This window comes from Podarcis raffonei, chromosome 7 (genome assembly GCF_027172205.1).
Source record: "Podarcis raffonei isolate rPodRaf1 chromosome 7, rPodRaf1.pri, whole genome shotgun sequence".
In the NCBI taxonomy this organism is placed as follows: domain Eukaryota; kingdom Metazoa; phylum Chordata; class Lepidosauria; order Squamata; family Lacertidae; genus Podarcis; species Podarcis raffonei.
The window spans coordinates 54,748,838-54,770,812 of NC_070608.1; the positions used below are offsets into that span (position 1 = coordinate 54,748,838).

Sequence of the window (21,975 nt, forward strand, 5' to 3'; positions counted from 1 at the left end):
TAAGGCTTCCGTATCAAAATTATGGCCAAGTCAAAGAAAACACTCAACTTTGGGGAGGCTAAATGGGTCCTCACCCCTCTTGCAGGTGTATTTACATAGAACAAACAAGAGATGGCCTTAAAAACAGGCAGGGGTTGGAGAACAGGAACGAGAGACGCAATGTTTTAGGAACATTTATTTTGAAGCTTGAACATAGAATGTTGGCCCCTTTCCTTATAAAACAAGGGAGTGTGTCTAGTTGCCTTTGTTGACATGTCCTTTGTCCTGCTCCCACATGGAGCCAAGAATGTTTTTTTTTAAAAATCAACAGATAAAAAGACAGGGTGGGATTGGTTTTATAAGAAAGCTAGCAGAAACCTGAAAGAAGATCCGCAGTCAGGACAGGAGATTGAAATAGTATTGCTTTGTATGCTGAACCGCCAAGCGGCTTCTTTGCTGTCAGAGCTCCTCATCATGGTATGTCGTCTTTAAGCTCCATACCTGGGGTTTGGATGTAGAACAGGGATGGGAAATCTGTGGCCCTGCAGAAGTTACTGGATTCCTCCTTCCATCAGCCTCAGCCAGCATGGCCACAGATCAAGGGTGATGGGAGTTGTAGTCTGACAACATCCAGAAGGTCACAGTTTCCTCATTACTACTGTAGACCATCTGGGTGCGAAATTTAAAATATTCACCTTGTACGCTATCAAAGGAGTCTATCCTCTCTGTCTCTATGTCTCTCTCTCTTCCGCATGTATCATCCTGAATGTATTTTTGTGAAAGTGTACCAGAACTAGATTAGTAATTAGTTGAAGTGTAATAATAGTTTAGCCTCACTTTCTTGGGCAACTTCCTATCGAGTTTGAAGGAAAGTGCTGTGTAAGTATTTATATATTTATATTATTGCTTATAGCAGTACCTTTTCATGGGCCACATGGCTCTGTGAATGCTGATGTTAACTGAAAGCAAAGTATTAATCACTCTTAAGTGAACAGGGTGATTATTTTGCTCAGCAAAATACTCAGCATATTTTGATTTGTACAACTTTTTGGTGTTACTTGAGTAATTAAAATACGAAAGGAGGGGCACACATCTGATCCAGCTCTTGTTATATACAGCTAGCAATGGCCTCAGGCAGAGAAGTGTGTCCCCGTGTGCACCAAACATGACATAAGGTCAAGTCAATGAGGTCTGGATAAGCATTGTGATGCAGATGTGCAACATTCATGTGTGAGAGCCTCTTACATGGGGGTCTCTCACTGGGCTGGGGTAATTTAAGGTGCCTACCCCCCGTCAATATTTTGCAGGAGAGATTCACGTGCATACTGGGGCTTTAGAGTGGTGTATTTAAACGGGGTTAAGTGATCTGTTGCCCTAGTGCAACAAATCCACTTCTTTTCTTTTTGAAGAATGACGTTTGTGGTTTGGAAAGTGACTGAGAAATGCACTGAAAATATGGGATGAACAAATGATTAATGAAAAGACTTGAAGACTTATTGCTACTACTGAATCTTTACTGGGTTCTCAATGTTTTTCCAGTGCTGGGTTTTAATCAGTGTTCACACATTATCCAAAACACAGTGTGGACTTTGGGCTTTCAAATATCAGTGGTGCCCTGTGTGACACGAGAATTTGGTGCCCACCTTCCATTTTTCCATTGGTGCAGCACCCTTTGCAGCCCCTTCTTGGCTCTGTCCCCAATACGGGTGAATCTGTCACACTCCTCCAATACAGATGTGTCCTGTTTCTCTTGATGTTTCTCGTGCCTGAGTCATTGGATACCTACTGCCAGCTAGAGCAGGAGTTCCCCAAATGTGGCCTGCGGACCAAAAGCTTTGGCGACGTCACCTATGGAATTGTGAAGACCACGTGAAATATTCTTATTTGATCACATTAAATATTCTTATGTTGTCTTTTATTGTATTACCATTTAAATTCCAATTTTTTTCCCCCACGGGAGGTGGGGGCAGCATGGGAATCGCTGTTAGGGTAAACAATACTGAGCTGGGTGACCCAGATAGTCTGAGGCTTCTTCCTGTGTTGGGCAAAAACAGAAAACAAAGAATATAGAGAAGCTAAGAAAATGCTGCTCCTTCCAAGGCTTAACAATGTAATCCATTTTCAGGTTAGTCAGGGTGAAGGTGACTACCTCAGGCACTCCAAAACCTACATCTTTGAGCAGTGTGGGGTAGATCCTGTATGCACTTGACCAGGGCCGGATTTAGGTTTGATGAGGCCCTAAGCGACTGAAGGTAACGGGGCCCTTTATATGTCCAGCTGTCCTTTGTCAACAACAAATTGTCTCTTTGTTGTGTTGAATATACGATATATGGTAATTTATGGACCTAATAGGTATCTAAAGCCATTTGCACATGTTGCCATGCAACCAGGCCATGCACAATGTGGGCACCCTATATATAGAAATGAGCAAACCAATATTTTAGGGAGCAGGCTAGCAGGTGGGGCCCATTACTTATGCAGTAGGAGCCTACGCAAGACAAAACACTTTTGCTATATGTAGGTTTTACTTTATTTGTTTTTTATCTTATATTTTGGAAATGTAGATTAAAAAAAATTATTTCAGTTTTTTGGGGGGCCCTAAGCTATAGCTTGTTTAGCTTATATGTAAATCTGGCACTGCACTTGATACGTGTATGTGTCTCTCCCCCCCCCCCCCGCAGTTGTTGCTGCTCCTCAGTCGGCCAAATTTCTTGGGCGGGCTCTGATACTTCCTCGGAAACCTATGCAGTTCAGTGGAGTTTGCTCCCACTGGGAAGCGGATAAAGGCTCGCAGCCCGTTTCTCAGCCGAAGGCAGCCGCCTTTCCCAAGGCCGTCCCTGCCCGAGGGCTCCCTGGGCTCCGCCTGCCCGGGGACCTGTTCATAAGGCTCCCTGCCCAGCCGGACGCCCGCAATGACAGCGGCGCATCTCCGTCAGTCCCGAGCAAGCCCGGCGCTTGCGCGGCCTCCCTTCCCCAACGCGAGGCGGCGGGAGCCAATCGCAAGCGGGGAACAGCCAGCCGCGCCAGGTTTCGGTTTGTGATTGGAGGATCGGTTTTTATTTAAGGCTCCCGCCTCAGTAAGTGCCGCATTCTCTCTCCGGGCAAGTTTCCTCAGGGGCGTCGAGCTGCTTCTCTCTGTTTTTTTTCTCGCGCAGCAACTTCGTAAATGGTATTGAGGGGGGTCTAATGCGGCTGCTGCCCACCGTCCAGGTCAGGGCTGCCACGTGCTGTGCTCTTTTGCCGTCGGGAGCGTCTTTGGGACTCGCATTTTTGTGCAGCCCACGAAGTCCAAAAGCAGCTGCTCAGAGGGCTTGCTCAAGATGCTCACCCTTTCGCTCCACACGGGGCGAGGGCAGCCCAGCCAGATGGCGGTGTATAAATAATAAAATACTTATAAGTATGCTGCTGCTGCTGCTTGACAAGGGAAGAGACTCCCACGAGAGGTGATGGATTCTCCATCCTTGGCTGTTTTTAAGCAGAAGTTGGATGGCCATCTGTCGTGGCTGCTCGCGTTGAGATTAATGCATTTTAGGGGGCTGGGCTAGATGACCCTTGGTGTCCCTTCCAACTGACAAAATGGATTTCAATAGGGGTGAATGTAAGGCTCTTCACTTAGGCAGGAAGAACCAGCTGCACAAATATAAGATGGGGGACACTTGCCTTGCCAGTAGTACATGTGAAAAGGATCTCGGGGTCTTAGTAGACCACAAGCTGAACATGAGCCAAACAGGACTCTCTATTCTCAGGAGAATAATGTAAAAAAAAGAAGAAGAAGCCGACACTCTAAGATAGTGATCTTCTTACGATTTGAAGTCAAGGGCTTTTTTCTCTGGAGATCAATGGGAGCGTCTTTATCCTTGCACTATGTCCTCATCCAGGAATCAATAGGCTGATAACTGTATAAGCATAATGAATCTGTCCCACTCCTTGCCCTGTATTTGTGCAGAGACTTGCTATGTCAGAAAAAAGTAATCCATTTTAACTATCAGGAGACCCCTATCTGGGTACTGACCAGACCCAGGTTTGTGCTGTTTTAGCAAACTTGCTGTGTGATGTACCTTTGGACTCTGCGTGGAACTTGATTATACCTCCTTCCTCCCAGAACTTAATTCTCAACTCTGGGAGACACAGATTAGAAAGACTACAAATGTGTTATCTCAGCACCCTTGTACTATGAATTCTAGTATACTTGATAATTGAAGCTGTACATTTATATTTTGTATTCCCGAGAAGCATACTGCTGGAGTAAGAATATGCAAGGCTTTTAGAGTTATAGAATGTTTTGGCTTTTCCCTATAATTTAATCATCTGCCAAAGCTATTTATTGTCTGATATATGAAATATGGTCCTTCAAAGAAATTAAAACATTAGAAGCACTGTTTCAATTGGGTCACCACCAGCCCCTTTCTTTTGAAAGTGAAATATGACTTATGAGTATATGTCCTTGAGTAGATGTTTTTACATGCTTTCACCTTTTGGTGAAAATCCATGCTGAAAGACTCACACACATAAAATTTACTAGGGTGGTAATGATAGAAATATTGCTAAATCGCCTTCATTTTTACTGTGTGTGTTGAAACAGCAGATGCGGATAACCTTCTTTTGCCCGAGGGCTGCATTGTCTGCTTGTAACTCCTTCAGGGACTGCATGTGGCAAAAAATCAGTCATGGTAACTAAACGCTCTTGCAAATGCACAGGGGAAAACCATTACCCATCACTACCTCAGGGCGAAACCCAGCCCATGAACCAACAATTTGCCCTATCTGTGTTAAAGGCAGTCCAGATATTCCTCCTCCTTCTTGTCCTTTCCATTCTGTAACAGTAGCATGTGGATGGCAGGCCATACAGTCAACAGTGCATTCAGTCTATCATGCTGCATTTGCTTGAGGGTGCTCTTTAACATGCCGAACCTTGTCTCTCACCACCTGCAGGTCTTCCATATCTTCCTCGTCATGCTGCTCTCTGGTGTGGGCACCTCCTCTCTTTTAAATTCCACATCACTGGAGGACCAGCTTTTCCAGTACATTGACGACCATCAAGATAAATTTGTTCAGGTAGAAGCAGCGCCAAATGTGAACTAGCAAAAGATGTGCCACTCAACTCCACGGTTCCTTACTTGGAAGCAATTCCTTTTGTATAACAAGGTCTACTGCCAGTTGAGTTTGCATAGGATAACAGCGCCAGCTTGAACCACAGAGCAGAGAGTAACCTCCTCTGCTTCTTTCCCCCCCAATTGCTCAGCTAGGCAGTTACTTCGTTACTAAGGTGCTTGGTATTTATAAGCAAGGTATGAAAAAAATGTTGTTTTTCCTCTTTCCTTTGGCAACACCAAATGATAACAACAGGCAAGGCATAGGTACTCAATGATACTTTGTTGCACAACACAACCATTTAAAAATAACCCTGTTTATAAATAACCCTGCTAGGGGCAAACTAGATGTGGTATTTTGCAACATTTCCCCATTCAAGTATGAAGAAAAAAATCACAGAGTTAGAAAGGATCCAGAGGGTCATCTATTCCAACCCCCTGCAACGCAGGAATCTTTTGCCCAGTGCAGGGCTTGAACTCACAACCATGGGAATACCGTATTTTTTGCCCTATAGGACGCACTTTTTCCCCTCCAAAAATGAAGGGGAAATGTGTGTGCGTCATATGGGGCAAATGCAGGCTTTCGCTGAAGCCTGGAGAGCGAGGGGGGTCGGTGCGCACCGACCCCTCTCGCTCTCCAGGCTTCAGGAAGCTGTCCGCAAGCCGTGGGAGAGCTGTGCGACTTCGTGCAGCTCTCCCACGGCTTGCGGAGAGCTGCCTGCACCCCGAAGCCTGGGGCGCGCTGAGCTCAGCACGCCCCAGGCTTCGGGCTTCGCGCAGCTCTCCCACGGCTTGCAGATAGCAGCCTGTTCTGGGGACTGGGGTCGGGGGAAGCTCGGGCTTCCCCCGCCCCAGCCCCGCACCTAGGGGGGGGGATTTTTTGTTCTTTATTTCGCCCCCAAAAAACTAGGTACGCCCTATGGGCTGGTGCGCCCTATGGGGCGAAAAATACGGTAAGTCTCATGCTCTACCGACTGAGCTATCCTAAATGAAGTGGGGTTCTATATATATATTTTAATAACAAAAGGCACATTCATAGGCACATTCACCTCTAGGCTTTACATGCCCACACACTGACATCACAGACACTTTTCTCTTAGTATCCAAGGCAGGGAAGAGAATTTTACAGAGCCACATCTATTTTTTTTGTAAACACAGGCTCCCCACCCCATCTTTTAGACCAGAACGTAGCAGAGATGTAACTAAACAGTCAAAGTTGTCCCCATCACTATTAGTTTGGCTCTGAGAATTATGTTAACTGCACTTGCATTACCTGTTGTGTTCATGGGTGTTCCTGAAATCAGACAGTGGTTATCTGACAATACAGAATAAATGCAATTACATAATCGAAACAAAATTTCAGGATGGAGAAAATGGTGTGGGTGGACATCCTTGTTGCTGCTCTGATTCTTCCATGCTTCCTCTTAAAAAGGGAAGATTTTATAGTGACGGGTCCCTTTGATGTAATTAGAAGGAAATAGGATTTACCAAGATGGATTACCGCACCTTTAATAGTGGTCCCACCCAGAGGCCATTTCTATCTAATTACTGAATTCTTAAATAGGAAGGAAAAAATGACCACACAGGCAGTTGTTCATTTAAAGCTTTATATGACACTTCATAACACCATGCACGATCACTGTTTTTTATTTCAGACTCTTAAGGAATGGGTAGCTGTGAAGAGTGATTCCATACAACCAGCACAAAGATCAGAAGTGATAGGAATGGTAAAAATAGCTGCAAGTCGTCTCCAGGACTTAGGAGCAAATGTGACGTTGGTCAATATGTCCGTCCAGCAGGTAACAAGGGGTTTGAGGTGGGAATATATCAGTTTTCTGCTTATTCCTCCTCAGCTGCAGCTCCTCGTGCAGCACACATCATGGTGGGTTGGGGGGGTTGACCTTCAAGTTGCGATAATGCGAAGGCAAGGCTGGTTCAGAAGACGCATTCTATGAGCAAGAAGGATTCTGCTCATGATTATTTGGTTCCAAGCCTTTGTTTCAAAACATAATGCCTTCCTGTTTTCCTAAGGTTTTGAATTTAATGGAGCAATGCCTCACTATACCCCTGCAGGTACTTGATGGCAGAAATATTTCATTACCTCCTGTCATTCTGGCAGAGCTTGGAGAAGATCCACTAAAGCCCACTGTGTGTTTTTATGGACATGTGGATGTGATGCCTGCTAATAAGTCGGATGGGTGGGAAACAGATCCCTACATATTGACTGACATTGGTGGTATGTACACCACCATTGCTTTTGACACGGTTATTTTAATGTTGTATGCATTTCACACACCCACACACCCCTTCCCCAACTTCGTTTCATAATTCAGCTTCTGCCAGTGGCGTAGCGTGGGGGGTGCCAGGGGTGCCGGCCGCACCGGGCGCAACATCTGGGGGGGGGCGCGAGTCCAGAGGGCCCAGCCGCATCGTGCCCTCGGCCTGCCCCTATTGTCAGAGCGGCCGGCCAGCCTCCGCCTGCTCCTACCTTGCCCACCCGAGGACTGCGGCAGCGCCCGCCCCCGTGGCCACCTACCCCGCCCCGCCTCGCCCATTGGCTCGCCTCCCTCGGCCCCGCCTCTCTCCGATGGCCGCGGGGGGTGTCCTGCTCGGCGCCGGCGCCTTTTTTCAGGAGGTAGGGAGGCTGGACGGGGAGGTGGGGTCGGAAGCGGGCAGAGAAGGAGGGGAGCTCGTAGCCAAAAGGGCTGCGCCGGCCGGCAAAGGGCCGGGGAAAGTTTGGAGAGGAGAAACGCACCGTCATGATTTCCCGGTGGAAGCGGCAGGATTAGGGATGGCGAAGCGTAATTACGCACGAATTTCGCTGGGTGAGAGCTTCGGGGATCGATCGGCGGAAATGGGAATCAATTGAGAAAGAGAGAGAGAGAGGGACCATCATTCATAGGCATAGATCTGTAGGGTTAGGGGGCGCAAATCCACGGGTTAGGGGGCGCAAATTACTTGCCTTGCCCCGGGTGCTGACAACCCACGCTACGCCACTGGCTTCTGCTTAATGGTGTTATCTGAATTGCTGGAAGAGATCTTTTGATGAAGGGCAGTATATAAATTTCATTAATAAAATCAGATGTTGTGGGTTAATGGTCTCATGAAAACCCAACAAGTTTACGCTCTCCCCCCCCCCCATTTCTCTCCTAAAAGAGGTCACCATTGATTACCAAAGCCATCTTCGGAGCTAAATCAAAGCTTAAACCCAGAGTAAAATGAATGTGGGTAATCTGCTTCCTCTTGTGAACCGCTCTGAGATCTACAGGGATTGGGCAGTATACAAATTTAACAACAGCAAAAACAACCATACCTGGAGTTGAGCCACCCTTATTCCCTTGAGCATTGTTTGAGGGGTAGTGAGGCTGAAGAGAGTATAGTAAATTCATGACAGAGGCAAGAGTCAGACCAGGGACTTCCTGATTCATAGCTTAGTCTCTTCGTTGTTGTGTTATACCATTTCAGTTCTACCCTTAGCATTATCAGAAGTTTAAAAGTTTAATATGAGCTTTCTTTATCTGGAGGGAACCTTTATGGGCGTGGAGCAACAGATAACAAAGGACCTGTCCTAGCCTGGATACATGCAGTGAGTGCATTCAAAGAACTAAGAAAAGTAAGTCAAATAAAAAAGTATGCTGTTACCAGATTTGCTAATACAGTGGACGCTCGGGATGCGAACGTGATCCGTGTGGGATACACGTTCGCAATCCCAAGCGGCACATCAGCGCACACGCAGGTTGCGATTTGGCGCATGCACAAAGGGCGATTTAGAACTTCTGCGCATGGGCGACTGCCAAAACCTGGAAGTAACCCGTTCTGGTACTTCCGGGTTTCGGCGGTCTGTAACCTGAAAAAACGCAACCTGAAGCGTCTGTAACCCGAGTTATGACTGTATGCCAAAGGCACACATGGCTGTGATCTTTTGAACTTTGCTGGACAGTTTGGACACCACAGACCTTGTTTCAAGCCTGATTACATTCAGACCAACACTGATTAAATTCAGAGAATTTAGCAGTAATCACCTTGTATGAAAATCTGAAGTGGAGACTTGAAGACTAGGAAGGGTGTAAAACGCTAGAGATCAGATCTAAGAGAACTAGAATTGGACAAGAACTGTGAAATCAGAAAGTTAGAAAAAAGTGAGAGTTGAGACATGGATATGATCTGGCCTGCTGTAAGGTAACTGCAGAGAAGCAAAAAGAAGGGGGGAGGTTCACTGCAACATGGCAGTACACTCTCACAGCCAGGGTAGAGTTGGTGTCCCAAGAGTCACAATTTTCTTGGGTTGTTGGGAGAAAACAGGGTCGGGGTCTCCTTCTCTTAAAGGGAGACTGCCACCAGCAGTCTCTCCCCTCAAGCCTCCCCTAATCCACCAGGACCCTCAAGAGCCCCCCTTCATTTTTAAGTATCTCCTTATGTTACTTTGGGTTCTGCTGAGCTTTCTTATTCTAGTAAAAGGAAGCAGGAATGAAAACAAAAATCTGCTAGCTAGTGCCTTGTCCTGACTAGCTCCAAAAAGAAATATAATAGACATGATAAAGAAGCAGCCAGGCTTTATGGGATTTTTGAAACAGAGCAGCATGGTGCAGCGTTTAGGATGCATTCTGAAAAGCTGAACAAGGCACCTTAGGGCTCATGCCACACTTCCGGTTCTTCCATAATTTCTAGGCATGGGTCCGCGAGGTTTTTCTATTGTCCTGCTGCTTTCCCCAGGAAATCCTGCTGCTTATTTCTGAATCAGAACAAATGCCAATCTGCAGAAAACCTGATTGACGTTTGTTCTGATTCAGCAGTAAACAGCAAGCATGAAAGTTATTACATAACAAAAGGGTGAAGGTGAAGAACAATCATAGGAGATCATGAATCACTTCAGTTAAATTTCCCACTACAGATGTAAGGCAAACACCCTCATGCATCTTAGCCAATCAAATTTGTATTTTTATAAGGTGACCCTGTCTCTTCTGAAAAGGACAGGCTTAGATTTCTCAAGAAATGCAAAAGAGGACATTTGTCTTAATCAAGGAAGGATATTCTTGTGGGACAGAATCCAGTTACTCACAAGGGATGATTAATGGCCGCTCTTGATTTGGGTAGAGAAATGAATCAGCAGCCAAATGCATATTGTTCCAAAGTGGGTGCATATGTGTCAAGGAACAGCCATCAGCACCCCGGCCACTGCATCCTGCACTTGTTGTTATGATTGCCTACGTAGAACACATTACGGTAGTTGAGCCCAGAGGTAACTGGACAAAAAATTAGAATTGACTTTTTACTGAGAGTGCATTTTCCTTCAGGTAACTTGACATTTTTTGTTTTTAGGACTTGCCAGTAAACCTCAAGTTTCTTATTGAAGGCATGGAAGAAGCAATCTCCATTGGACTAAAAGAACTGGTTGAAAGAGAGAAAGAGCAGTTTTTCTCCAATGTTGACTATATTGTGATTTCAGATAATACTTGGCTCAGCACAGAAAAGCCAGCTCTTACGTATGGGACTCGGGGAAATGTCGGCTTCTCTGTGGAGGTAAAAGGGTAATAATGGAGTCACATGTCCTGGCCCACCTCAGCTAAAGAAGGCACTCGCCTGATAGTTAAGTCTTTATCGACAGAAGAAGCACTTTCAGCAACTTCCACAGTGCTCCGGATGCACACACTTCAGGCCACTAGGCAGCTCTCCCTGATATCTGTGCCCAGTGGAGCAGTTGCAGCAACAGTGAGAACCTGCCCCTCTGCTGGCTTATATACCCTCCCCCTGATGGGTTGCACACCTGCAACCAGAGACTTCTCCTTCATGGAAGTTGCCGCTGCTCTTCTTCCTTCAAGCCCCTCCTGCTTCGAGGATACAGTGGGGTGGTGGAAGGTGGGGAGTCTACTGACCCATCCATCACCAGAACAACCTCCTCTTCTTCCACCACATACTGCCTGTCTTTCTCCTTCTTGGACTGCCCTGACTCTTCCTTCTTCCCCTTTCCTGGCTCTTGCCTTGTGGGCAGTGCCAAACCCTATATATCACTGCCCCCCTCTCCTGGGTCATTCCCCTGATCCCCGGTCCCCTGCCTCTGCCCCACACTCTTTGGAGTCCTGCCAGTCTCTGACATCATATGTGTCTAAAACATTATTATTTTTCTGGCTTTGATGTTAGGTAGAAAGGATGCAAATTGTGCTACCAATAGAGCATTCCTTCCACCCTTTCTCCCACTTCTACTCCCCCTTTTAATTGGTATTCCAATCATCGCTGCTAAGGTCATAGTCACTGTCTCCTTCGCTTATATCAAACATTTATTTTGCAAAAACAGGAAGTGCCTGGCACTGCCCAGGAATTTGTAGACTCAAAATACACTGCACTTTTAAAATGGATAGTATACTTTGTGAGTTTGGACCAGTCGTGCCACAAACTGGGAGAGGTCATGCAGAAGTCACATTTCAGTCCACCATCTTGATTCAAAATGGTGCCCGGCAACCAAAGAGTGATGAAGACCACCACCTCAGGAGCCTTCATGCTGAGAGGTGGCCAAAACTATGTCAAAAACCAAAGTAATGCTGAAGTGATGTTTTGGTCCACCATCTTGATCCATAATGGTGTCCAGTATCCAAACAGTGACAAAGTCTGCTCACACCCTGCATCAAGAACTATTGTGTCAAGTTATCTCAAGAGACAGCAAAACCTATGCCAAGAAACAGTAACCAAAGTCACATTTCAGCCTGTCATCTTGAATCAAAATGGCATCCAAACATTGACAAAGAATGCCACCCTCACCTCAGAAACCCTTGTGCCTAGTTTGGCAATGATACCTTGAGTGGCATCCAAATGTACAACCAGACAGACAGGCAAACTACTTTCCAAAATGTATAACAGACAGATGATAGATAGATAGATAGATAGATAGATAGATAGATAGATAGATGATAGATAGATAGATAGATAGATGATAGATAGATAGATAGATAAATAAATAAATACAGGAGTACTAATCATGCTGATGCAACCCAGGAGACTTCTGGTGGAGATAGTAGTATTTGCATAATTCTTCTTTCACAGAGATAGCTGTGTGTGTGTGTGTGTGTGTGTGTGTGTGTGTGTAAAACACATTCCATATTATCTTGGGGTTCATCCATGCTGTCGTTTAATGCAGATAGTAAACTTACTGTACCTCCATTAATTCTCCATCATCTATATGGCATTCTCATTCAAATTAACCCCTTTCCACACTTGCCTCTCCACAATCTAGATTTTGTCATACCTGGGTAACTTTGAAAAGGAGAATCATGCAGGGCAACAGCTGGCCGTTCATATGTTGTTGATGTAATCCAGAGGGGCTGAATGTTAAAAGGAATCGATGCAAGATTTATGCTATATAAATAAAGAGGATGTAAGCTTCAGGTGCCAACATAAAAGGAATGTCAATACTACAAGCTTCAATCCTACTCAGAACTATGATGCTAATTCTGAGTAGGATTGGAGCTTGTAGTATTGACATTCCTAATTATGGTAATTCATTTCTATGATGCAAATTGTAACAAAGATAATGTGTCGGTCGTGATGTTGTCTTCATGTTTAAATTAGGTACAAGGTGGCGAAAGAGATCTTCATTCAGGAGCTCTAGGTGGCATCGTCCAGGAACCCATGTCTGATCTGATAGCCTTGCTTGGTAAAAATTCTGTTCATTTGTCTATATAGTCTTTAATCAGAAATTAAGGTCTGCAGCAACTGATAAAAATGCTTGGTTTAGTTTTCATAGGCAAGTTAGGAATGTAGGATAGTAGAGTGGCAATTAATTGGCAAACCCATGGTTTCTATAGATGAATATTCACGTGTACACAAGACTGAGGACTCTCTGAGAACAGGTGGAGAAGTAGGGGCAGGTTATAGTAGCCAGGACTGAGGGTATTGCCAAATGCTCGTTCCTTTGGTATTCTCAAGTAACATAGTGGTAAACTGAGAATTATTTTATAAGGCACTAACTGTGGTGTTTAAAAACACTGAAGCGGAACCCTAATTGGACATGAAATTACATGCTGATTTTTCAGAGTACTCATTGCATTTGCTGCGACAATTTCTTTGAACATTATGTTGCAGAGTTGCTTGAAACTGAATCACACCTGAAGGTTAAGTTGCTTTTGCTAAAGCTGGCTTGTAATGCAAACATAACATGACCAGACCATACTGCCTTTAATATTTTATGTAATTTTTCAGGATTAACAAATAGAGAGATATAAATTTCACCTAACAATAACAATTGTCCCCACCCCCTAATAACCCTTTGCCCAATACAATGGAAATCCTAAGCACACAACAGCCATTTGCAGAGATGGAAAAGATGACAGACGATCAGAAGAAATCCGTTTCAATTCCAATTTACCCACACATAAGGCTGGCTATATCTAGGAAGGAAATATACTACTACTACTACTTCTGCTACTACTAATAATAAATATTTTCATTATTACTATTTGGAATTATATCCCAGCCTTCCTCCTCAACCTCAACTTCCTTGTTTGGTTGGTGGTACTGACCCACCGTGTGACTTCTTTCCCCCCCAAAATGGTTCTCTTTTGCTTTCTTCTGTCTACACCCAGACACAACACAAATAGCACACAAGCCCATAGCATTCTGTCAGTCCTTCTCGTACAGGGTTAAGGGGGCCAAGGAGGGTCACACAGACAGATCTCATATGACTGAGCATGGAACAACAGCAATTGTGTGTTTTGCAAAATGTGTTTGTTCAATAGACAGTCTTGTGGATTCATCAGGCCACATTCTGATTCCTGGAATCTATGATGGCGTTGATGATTTTACAGAAGAGGAGAAGAAGCTGTATGAGCCAATAGAATTTGACATAGAGCAATACAAGATTGACGTCGGTGTGAAGAAATTTCTCTATGATACCAAGGTACAGTACTATCAATAGAAATTGAAAGCATGACAGGACATCTAAAATAAGGGAATTGCAGAAAGATGTTGAGAGAAGCCATGACTGGCTAACTCCTATTTTTGTTTCATTATGTTTCTAAGGAGGAAATACTTTCACACTTGTGGCGCTTCCCATCTCTCTCTATTCATGGGATAGAAGGAGCTTTTCATGAAAAAGGGATCAAAACAGTTATACCATCAAGAGTCATAGGAAAGTTTTCAATCCGGCAAGTTCCTCACATGAACCTTTCTACTGTGGAATGTCAGGTAATGTTGGTTAGACACACTTGATTATGATTCAGCTTATTTGCATAACAGGTCCAGACACTGTTTCAGCTCTTACATTTAAAGTAAAAAAAGGCATGTGATGATGTATTGTTATCCCACCAGTGAAGGTCAGAGACCCCGATTCCTTGACTTTCTCATTTTACAAATTAAGCACTGGAAGAGATAACACGGTCTGCTTGGTATTAACAGTTCACCTATGTAGATTTGCATGCATAGGCTGAAATTCACTTCCCTCCCCCTTTTGCTTTGGTCTCATGTCTCTTTAGGATTGACAGGTCACAATGATGCATTTGATGCTGACAGTGAGAAAGCCACAGCTAACTGAATTCCACTGTCAATGTGAGCTTTCCAAACTGTGTGTTGTGACACGTTAGTGTGTTGGCATGTTGCACAAACACTCCCCATGCTCCTCCCAAGGGTTGGAAAGGGGTTAGTTTAACCTCCGGTTTGCTAGTAAAACTGAATTACTGTGTTGCAAAATGATGCATGTCTAAAAAGTGTGTCACCAACATGAAAAGTTTGGAAAGCTCTGGTCTAGAGAGAGCAACCTCTTCCTTCAATCACCACAGGCCAGCTTCACTCCTTCTCCATAAATCTACTTCTGTGTAGAAGATGGAAGCTGGCCCTTATGTTGTCCCACACTGCCTCTTTCCCTGCATGAAGTTTGAGTCCCAGCCCAGGCAAACTGATAACTATCCCTTCCCACACAGAAGTTGGACTGCAAACTATTTAGTTCCCTGAGCAACCAACTACTACATCCTGCCATACCAGTTCAATCAATTAATGGCAGAGGGTTCACTGCTAACAAACACCATGGAATATAGATAATATAAAGACACCACAAACATTTTTATTGAAAACATTTTCTTTTTAGGTGAAACAGTATTTAGAAAAGGAATTCTCTAAACGAAACAGCCCAAACAAACTGACAGTGCATGCCGAAGAGGGTGCATCGCCATGGATTACTAATATCAGTGATCCTCAGTATAAAGCAGCTGCAAAGGCAATCAAAAGAGGTTTGAAATGTTTTTTGAAATATATATATATTTGTTTAGAACATTATTTGACTTACACATGCTCATTTTCTGTCTCTCTAAAGATGTGAAATATGTGTAAAGAATAAAGCTTGAACACTACAAATAAATTAGACTGTATCACATAATCTGAAATTAAAGTGTTCATTTAGCTTTGTCAACAAAAAGCAGGAAGGCTAGCTTTTCAAGTGCCAAATATTCCATTTTTTGTTAGCAGAAGCATGTTCTCCTATAGAACCTCCTGAAAACCTAATTTGCATCCCCTGGTGAATTTTTTTTTGTTTCAGACAAAAAAAAAGTGTGTGTATGTCTGTGTATGAATGTGTATGTGTGTGTGTGTGTGTGTGTGTGTGTGAGTGAGTGAGTGAGATAGAACAGGAAAATTACTTGACTTTTATCATTCTATTTTTTTTTACCTCCCGTTCCTTCACAGAATTTTTAAACAATTCCCTTATCTTCCCTATATATGCAGTCTCCCTTCATTTTCATTTTTTTAAAAAAAATTATTCCCCTCTTATTAATGATTTTAGAGAAAATCAACCTATTTGGCCAAATCTATTCTGGTTTTCCAGTGTGTTTTTAATAATATTTATAGCTTCAAAAATGTTTATTATTATTATTATTATTATTATTATTATTATTTACATTTTCCTCCTGTCCTTCCTTTAAAAAAGCTCAAAGTGGCATAAGTGTGAGGTAGCTTAGGCTGAGAAATCGCTTAAGGCCATGGTAGACAACATCACAACTTTGCATGCCCACTATGACAACTGTCCTTCCCTTACCAAAAAAACAAAACAAACCCAGTGATCCAACACACAAACCTGTGTGCTGCATTAGACCACTTTTGAGGGCATTCCAGAGGCAACTGTTCATGCCCTTCCCCTCAACCGAATAAGCTAGCTCTGCCACCACCATAACATATTATACACATAAGCCTGAAATGGAAAAAAAAAGTTTGTCAGTGTAATCAGCTCCAACTTGAAGAACAGGTACAGTTTGGGGGCTTCTACCATGGAAGATGGTGGGACGCGGGTGGCGCTGTGGGTTAAACCACAGAGTCTAGGACTTGCCAATCAGAAGGTCGGCAGTTCGAATCCCCACAACGGGGTGAGCTCCCGTTGCTCAGTCCCAGCTCCTGCCAACCTAGCAGTTCGAAAGCACGTCAAAGTGCAAGTAGATAAATAGGGAAGGTAAACGGCGTTTCCGTGCACTGCTCTGGTTTGCCAGAAGCGGCTTAGTCATGCTGGCCACATGACTGTACGCCAGCTCCCTTGGCCAATAAAGTGAGATGAGCACCGCAACCCCAGAGTCGGTCACGACTGGACCTAATGGTCAGGGGTCCCTTTACCTTTACCATGGAAGATATAGCAGTCTGCTTATGGCTACCTGGTGTGTTGATTTTTTTAACCACTACCACAACAGTAGAATTTCTTTAAACAAAAACCAAAACCAAGAGCACATCTTCCCACTACTACTTCCATATGTTTCAGTTTTTAAAAAGGATCCAGATATGATTCGGGATGGATCAACAATTCCAATTGCTCAGATGCTTCAGGATATAACGAAGAAAAGTGTGATGATGTTTCCGATTGGCGCAGCAGATGATGGGGAGCACTCTCAGAAAGAGAAGATAAGCAGGTAAACAAGGTAGACTAATTCCATATAAGGCCCTCTTTATAGAGGGAAGTAAGGTATTTCCACATTACCTAGAGACCTAAACATTAATACATGCATAGAGCAGAGTCCCTAATTACTTGGAAAGCAGAATATTTGTAATTCTCTGCTTCAAAACAGGAGGAGGGTTTTTTTTTTAATCTCCATATGTTTAAAATATTTCCAAAGCACGTCAGAGTCTATAACCTGGCACATACAAGTCCACAACACCCTTGTTGTTAGAAAAGGTCTAGAAATGGAATATGTCTACATCTGTCCCTCAAAATGGCAATGAGGTAGAGAAAAAATAGTGTCCTCACAACCCTCCCTGCACACACACACAAATACAAGTGTCATGTTTCTCTTTGGGAATGCATGTATATAACTAATGGCAAGACACGGATTCCACGCTTTCCCTATCATTTCATGTAGTAGTCATTGAACAACCATCTGGTTTCATACTTTGGTTTACAATTCAGATAGTTCTTTGTTTCTGAAAAATGCATATATACAGTGTTCTATGTACCATCAGATTATATGTATATGTAAAATGTCCCTACGAGTTGAAGAAATGAATTTTGGGCATTTCACACAATATAGCAACCTTAATATTTAGATTGTTTGACAGTTGCTTTTCTCTTCTTTCCCAATCAGAAAAAATTACATTGATGGAACAAAAGTGTTTTCCTCCTTTTTACTGGAGATCTCAAAGCTCCATAAGGAATTACTGAGAGGCTCCAAGTGACAACTGCAACTTCATGGCAGATCAAGTGCAATTTGACTACTGGATTTGCAGTTCTGTTATGTATGGTTATGATTCCAGAAAAACATCAAAGGGCTCTTCCATAAGTTCAGTTCCAGGACTGACAGACACTTGTCCTACCCCGCTACTACCTCCCGCCACCTCCATTATGAATGCATTTTGTCCTTTAAATCTGTGTTCCAATCATTCCTATATCTCTTAACGCACTTCAGAGCACAAATATACACTCATCTTAATACAGGTGGGCTGTTCACTGCTGTATGTTAATGATTGTTATTAATGTCTTATAAATCATTGTCAACTGCTTTGTGAGATGATTGTTCTGACAAGTGGTGTCCTATATAAACCTTATAATAAAATAAAGTAGGTCTGCTTCTATTACTACTACTACTATTATTATTTATTAAATTTCTATTGCAGTTTACAACATAAAAACAAAATACACACCTTAATAACGAACAATAACAGTAACCCCTCCTCACACAGCTTAGAAGGCCATAGATTGTTTAATTAGCCAAAGGCCAGGGAGAAGAGGTATGTTTTTGCTTGTCTCCTAAAGATATTTAATGAAGGTGCCAAGTGAGCTTCTCTGGGGAGAACATTCAAACGTGGGGAGCTACCACTGAAAAGGCACGTTCTTCTGTTGCTGCCCTCTGGACCTCTCATGGAGAAGGCACACAACAAGGGTTTTTTTGTGCCACATAGTTTCCCCTGTTACTCAGTTTCTGGGTCCACAACACAGCAGAATATGCTTCATCTTCCTTTTCAGCTTTTGTGAGTTTGGCACCATGGGTAGACTAAACCATGGTACATGCAGCGTTGAGGATCTGATGCTAGTGTCATCCTTAGAATTTTAGTAGTACAGTTATTAAATTTTACATTGTCTGCTTATTTACTGATAATGCATTGGGATATTTGAGGCTGGGTTTTGGTTCTAGAAAACAGGAAGCTATTCAGGAGTGTCGGAGTGCATACAAAAAACCAAGAGCACACCCAGGGCTTTTTTTCAGCCAGAACTCACAGGAACTCAGTTCTAGCACCTGCCTAGTGGGCACCATTGCCATTATAAGAGAACAAGGGAAGCGTTCATGGTGAGTTCCGGCACCTCTTTTTCTAGAAAAATAGCACCGAGCACATCTATTCTGGAAAACATACACACTATCTGGTTTCATGCACAGATACTGTCTTCTTTTCAGCATCAAACTCAAGGGGAACAGAACCTGCTGATTTGAAGCGGTTGTACAAAGTGGTGATTGGCAAACATCTCTGATATCATGACACACCCTCTCTTCAGAGTAGTTTTCAGCTTAAAACAAATATAATTGTGTGTTGAATGGTTCTATGAATAACATTTGAACTAAACATAAAGTGGCTAGTCTACCTAAACATGATCAGCGGGTCCAAACTGATAAGGAAAACTGTTTGCTGCCTGGTGTTTGATACATTTTTCATTTGAAGAGCAAAGACAGAAGGAAGCTGGACTTATTGTACATTTGCAGTGACAAAATCAAAATGTTTGGCTCAGTGGCATAAATTGCATGGAATCAGTGGCTATCTGGGCTGATATAATGCTGTAATAGTAGCACTAAGTAATTGTACAAATTACTGTCAGTTTAATTATAGAAAATCTAAGATATTGATGTATTTTTTTAAGAGTCCGAGAATGAAGACAGAGAAGAAAAAGGGTTTTTTTTACAAATGGCAGAAATTTATTGATGATACTAAAAGATATTTAGAACCAGATAGGATTTATGGGTTCACAATATATTAATATTTTGGGGAAGATATATAATGCAAAATGGATATAGACATGTTTAATTAAGAAAAGACTAGTGAAATTGTAAACAAAGTGATAAAGTCTTCTAACAGACCAAGAGAAATAGATTACAGGAGCCTTCTGTTAAGATTTGAGTTATTAGTATTATAATTACGTAATACAACTTATTGTTCAAGTTGTGCATTTTGTTAAGATTAATAATATCTTTGTGATACAATGGAATTGTGATATGATGGCATTACTGTAGTTTCTTAATACACAATATGAAGTTTTGTGTTAATATTAAATAATGCACACGCAAATATTGGATAGCCGAGAGATTGAAATTTGTCCAAGATTAACCATTTACTTGAGTGAGAATTAGCTGAGCTCAAGCATTATCAATATTTGTTCATCCCAAATAGACAAAGGTTCAAGGACCTATTGATAAGTTATGTGCATACCAGGCCAGTATGACAGAGGGAAATCAGAAGAGGAAAAGAATAGTGCCTCCTTCATGTTTATTTCTGAGATGCTTGTATAATGTACCTTGCAATTTACAACAATTAATAAGCTAAATGACTGAATCTCAGTTGTCAAGCACTGATCATTGCCACAGAAATTATGCTAGGTTCATCTTAAAAGTTTTTCTGTAAATTTAAACGGGATTTTGAAATGCAGCAAAACAACAGCAACAGCAACAATAATAACATGTGAATTTTCTTCACCAGACAGGAGGAGAAACTAAAAAGTGAAGGGACCAGATGAACCACACAATTCTACATCTGGGCTATGGCTCCAGAAAAGGCCCCCTAACTCATAATAATATAATAATAATAATTTATTATTTATACCCCGCCCATCTGGCTGGGTTTCCCCAGCCACTCTGGGCGGCTTCCAAAAGAATAAAATACTGTGATACATCAAACATTAAAAGCTTCCCTAAACAGGGCTGCCTTCAGATGTCTTCTAAAAGTCTGGTAGTTGTTGTTCTCTTTGACATCTGGTGGGAGGGCGTTCCACAGGGAGGGCGCCACTACCGAGAAGGTCCTCTGCCTGGTTCCCTGTAACTTGGCTTCTCGCAGTGAGGGAACCGCCAGAAGTCCCTCGGTGCTGGACCTCAGTGTCCGGGTAGAACGATGGGGGTGGAGACGCTCCTTCAGGTATACTGGACCGAGGCCGTTTAACTCAGTAAATTAGTAACAACAAAATGCAGTAAATAAATCTACAATGTGCACTGTCTTTGTATATTTTGTCCCATCCACAAGCCAAAGTCTTAATGTTTGCCTAATGTTCCACAAAAGCCCTGATTTGTTCATTACAGCAGATGTATCTCTTTCCAAGTCTTTAATCTCTTCGAACAGCAATCTTTAGTTCTCTTCTCTTTTGGTGACAGCCATTTTACTCCGAGTTTTGTGCATATGTTTTTGTCAATAGGTAATTTAAGGCTGTTAAAAGACCTCTCAATGCATCTGTCTTTACTGGTGCAATCCTCTGTGAAGCATTAATTGCTTGCAGCGTTTCATCAGAATCAACTGCTCTGATGCTAATTACACTGGAAAACCACTAAAGCTGAAAACAAAAACAATTATAGCACATTAATATGTGAGAACTTGCTTGTGGCTATTTCTGATGAGCATAGTGGGGGGAAAGAAATATTTTCCCAGCATATTTATAATGGCAAGATGATGATCATTATTATATCAGGGCTGCAAGCACTCATCAACATTGCAATTACATTTCAAATTCCATTAGAAAAGCGAACTTTCTGCAGAATCACATTTCATGCTTGTCTTGTGCTTGGTCACACAGGTCTTCTCTCATAACCCTTCCCACAATCTGAGCACCGTTGGAAAGTGTGGTTGGGCACATACGGACTATTATTTTGTGACATGATTAGTGATGCCCATCATGACTCCCGCCCACCAATATGCTTGCTGTGAACCAAACCAGCAAATCTATATCCCCATCAGCTGTGGGCTGGCTGGTGCACGTTTGACACTGAGAAGTCGTTGCAGAAGAGTTGTGAAATAGGTACAGTCTGCTTGTGGTACATTTGATGTGTATCCTTGCAGAACGGCCCTGAGTAATCGGATCTGCCCTGGCCTACTGCACCTTCCAAGAACCTGCAGGCGTCTGCCTTGCATTTTCCCTCTTACAGCATCCCACACCCACTTCCCAATGGAGAAACCTACCAAGGGCCTCTCAAACCTTCAGTGAAGGAGACACAGATAACTGATAAAAATGGGACATGGCTCTCTGAGAACTAATCTTTCTCCTCGCAGATTTCAGTAACAAATCAGAATGGGAATAATTTGGGCAGTAGGTTGTGGGCAGTCAAACGGCCAGTAATTTTGTGACTGCTTTATTAAGTGGGTCTATTTAGATGGCCATGTGTCCTACTTTGCCGATGACAGTTCTCTAGTTGAAGGGCCCAAATCCAGCTGGAAGATAGAGATCCCTTGGAAGAGCCGCAGCCTTGAAGTTGCCCATTAGCAGTTCACT

General features: G+C 42.9%; 1 protein-coding gene across 4 annotated transcripts; it reads left to right on the forward strand.

Annotated features, from left to right (window-relative positions):
- Positions 1-125: 125 nt before the first annotated feature.
- LOC128417668 (beta-Ala-His dipeptidase-like) lies at positions 126-18,092 on the forward strand. Of its 4 annotated transcripts, none has more exons than XM_053396655.1 (12): positions 128-456; positions 4,912-5,034; positions 6,725-6,868; positions 7,143-7,305; positions 8,594-8,682; positions 10,389-10,589; positions 12,630-12,714; positions 13,796-13,956; positions 14,079-14,243; positions 15,139-15,280; positions 16,789-16,936; positions 17,606-18,092. In XM_053396655.1, exons 1-12 carry the CDS (start codon positions 409-411, stop codon positions 17,694-17,696), a joined length of 1,560 nt encoding a protein of 519 aa, XP_053252630.1. In that variant the 5' UTR covers positions 128-408; the 3' UTR covers positions 17,697-18,092. The 4 variants fall into 4 exon arrangements, with proteins under 4 accessions (XP_053252633.1, XP_053252630.1, XP_053252632.1 ...); XM_053396657.1 differs by lacking the exon at positions 128-456 and adding an exon at positions 2,891-3,056; XM_053396656.1 differs by lacking the exon at positions 128-456 and adding an exon at positions 4,088-4,224.
- Positions 18,093-21,975: the final 3,883 nt, after the last annotated feature.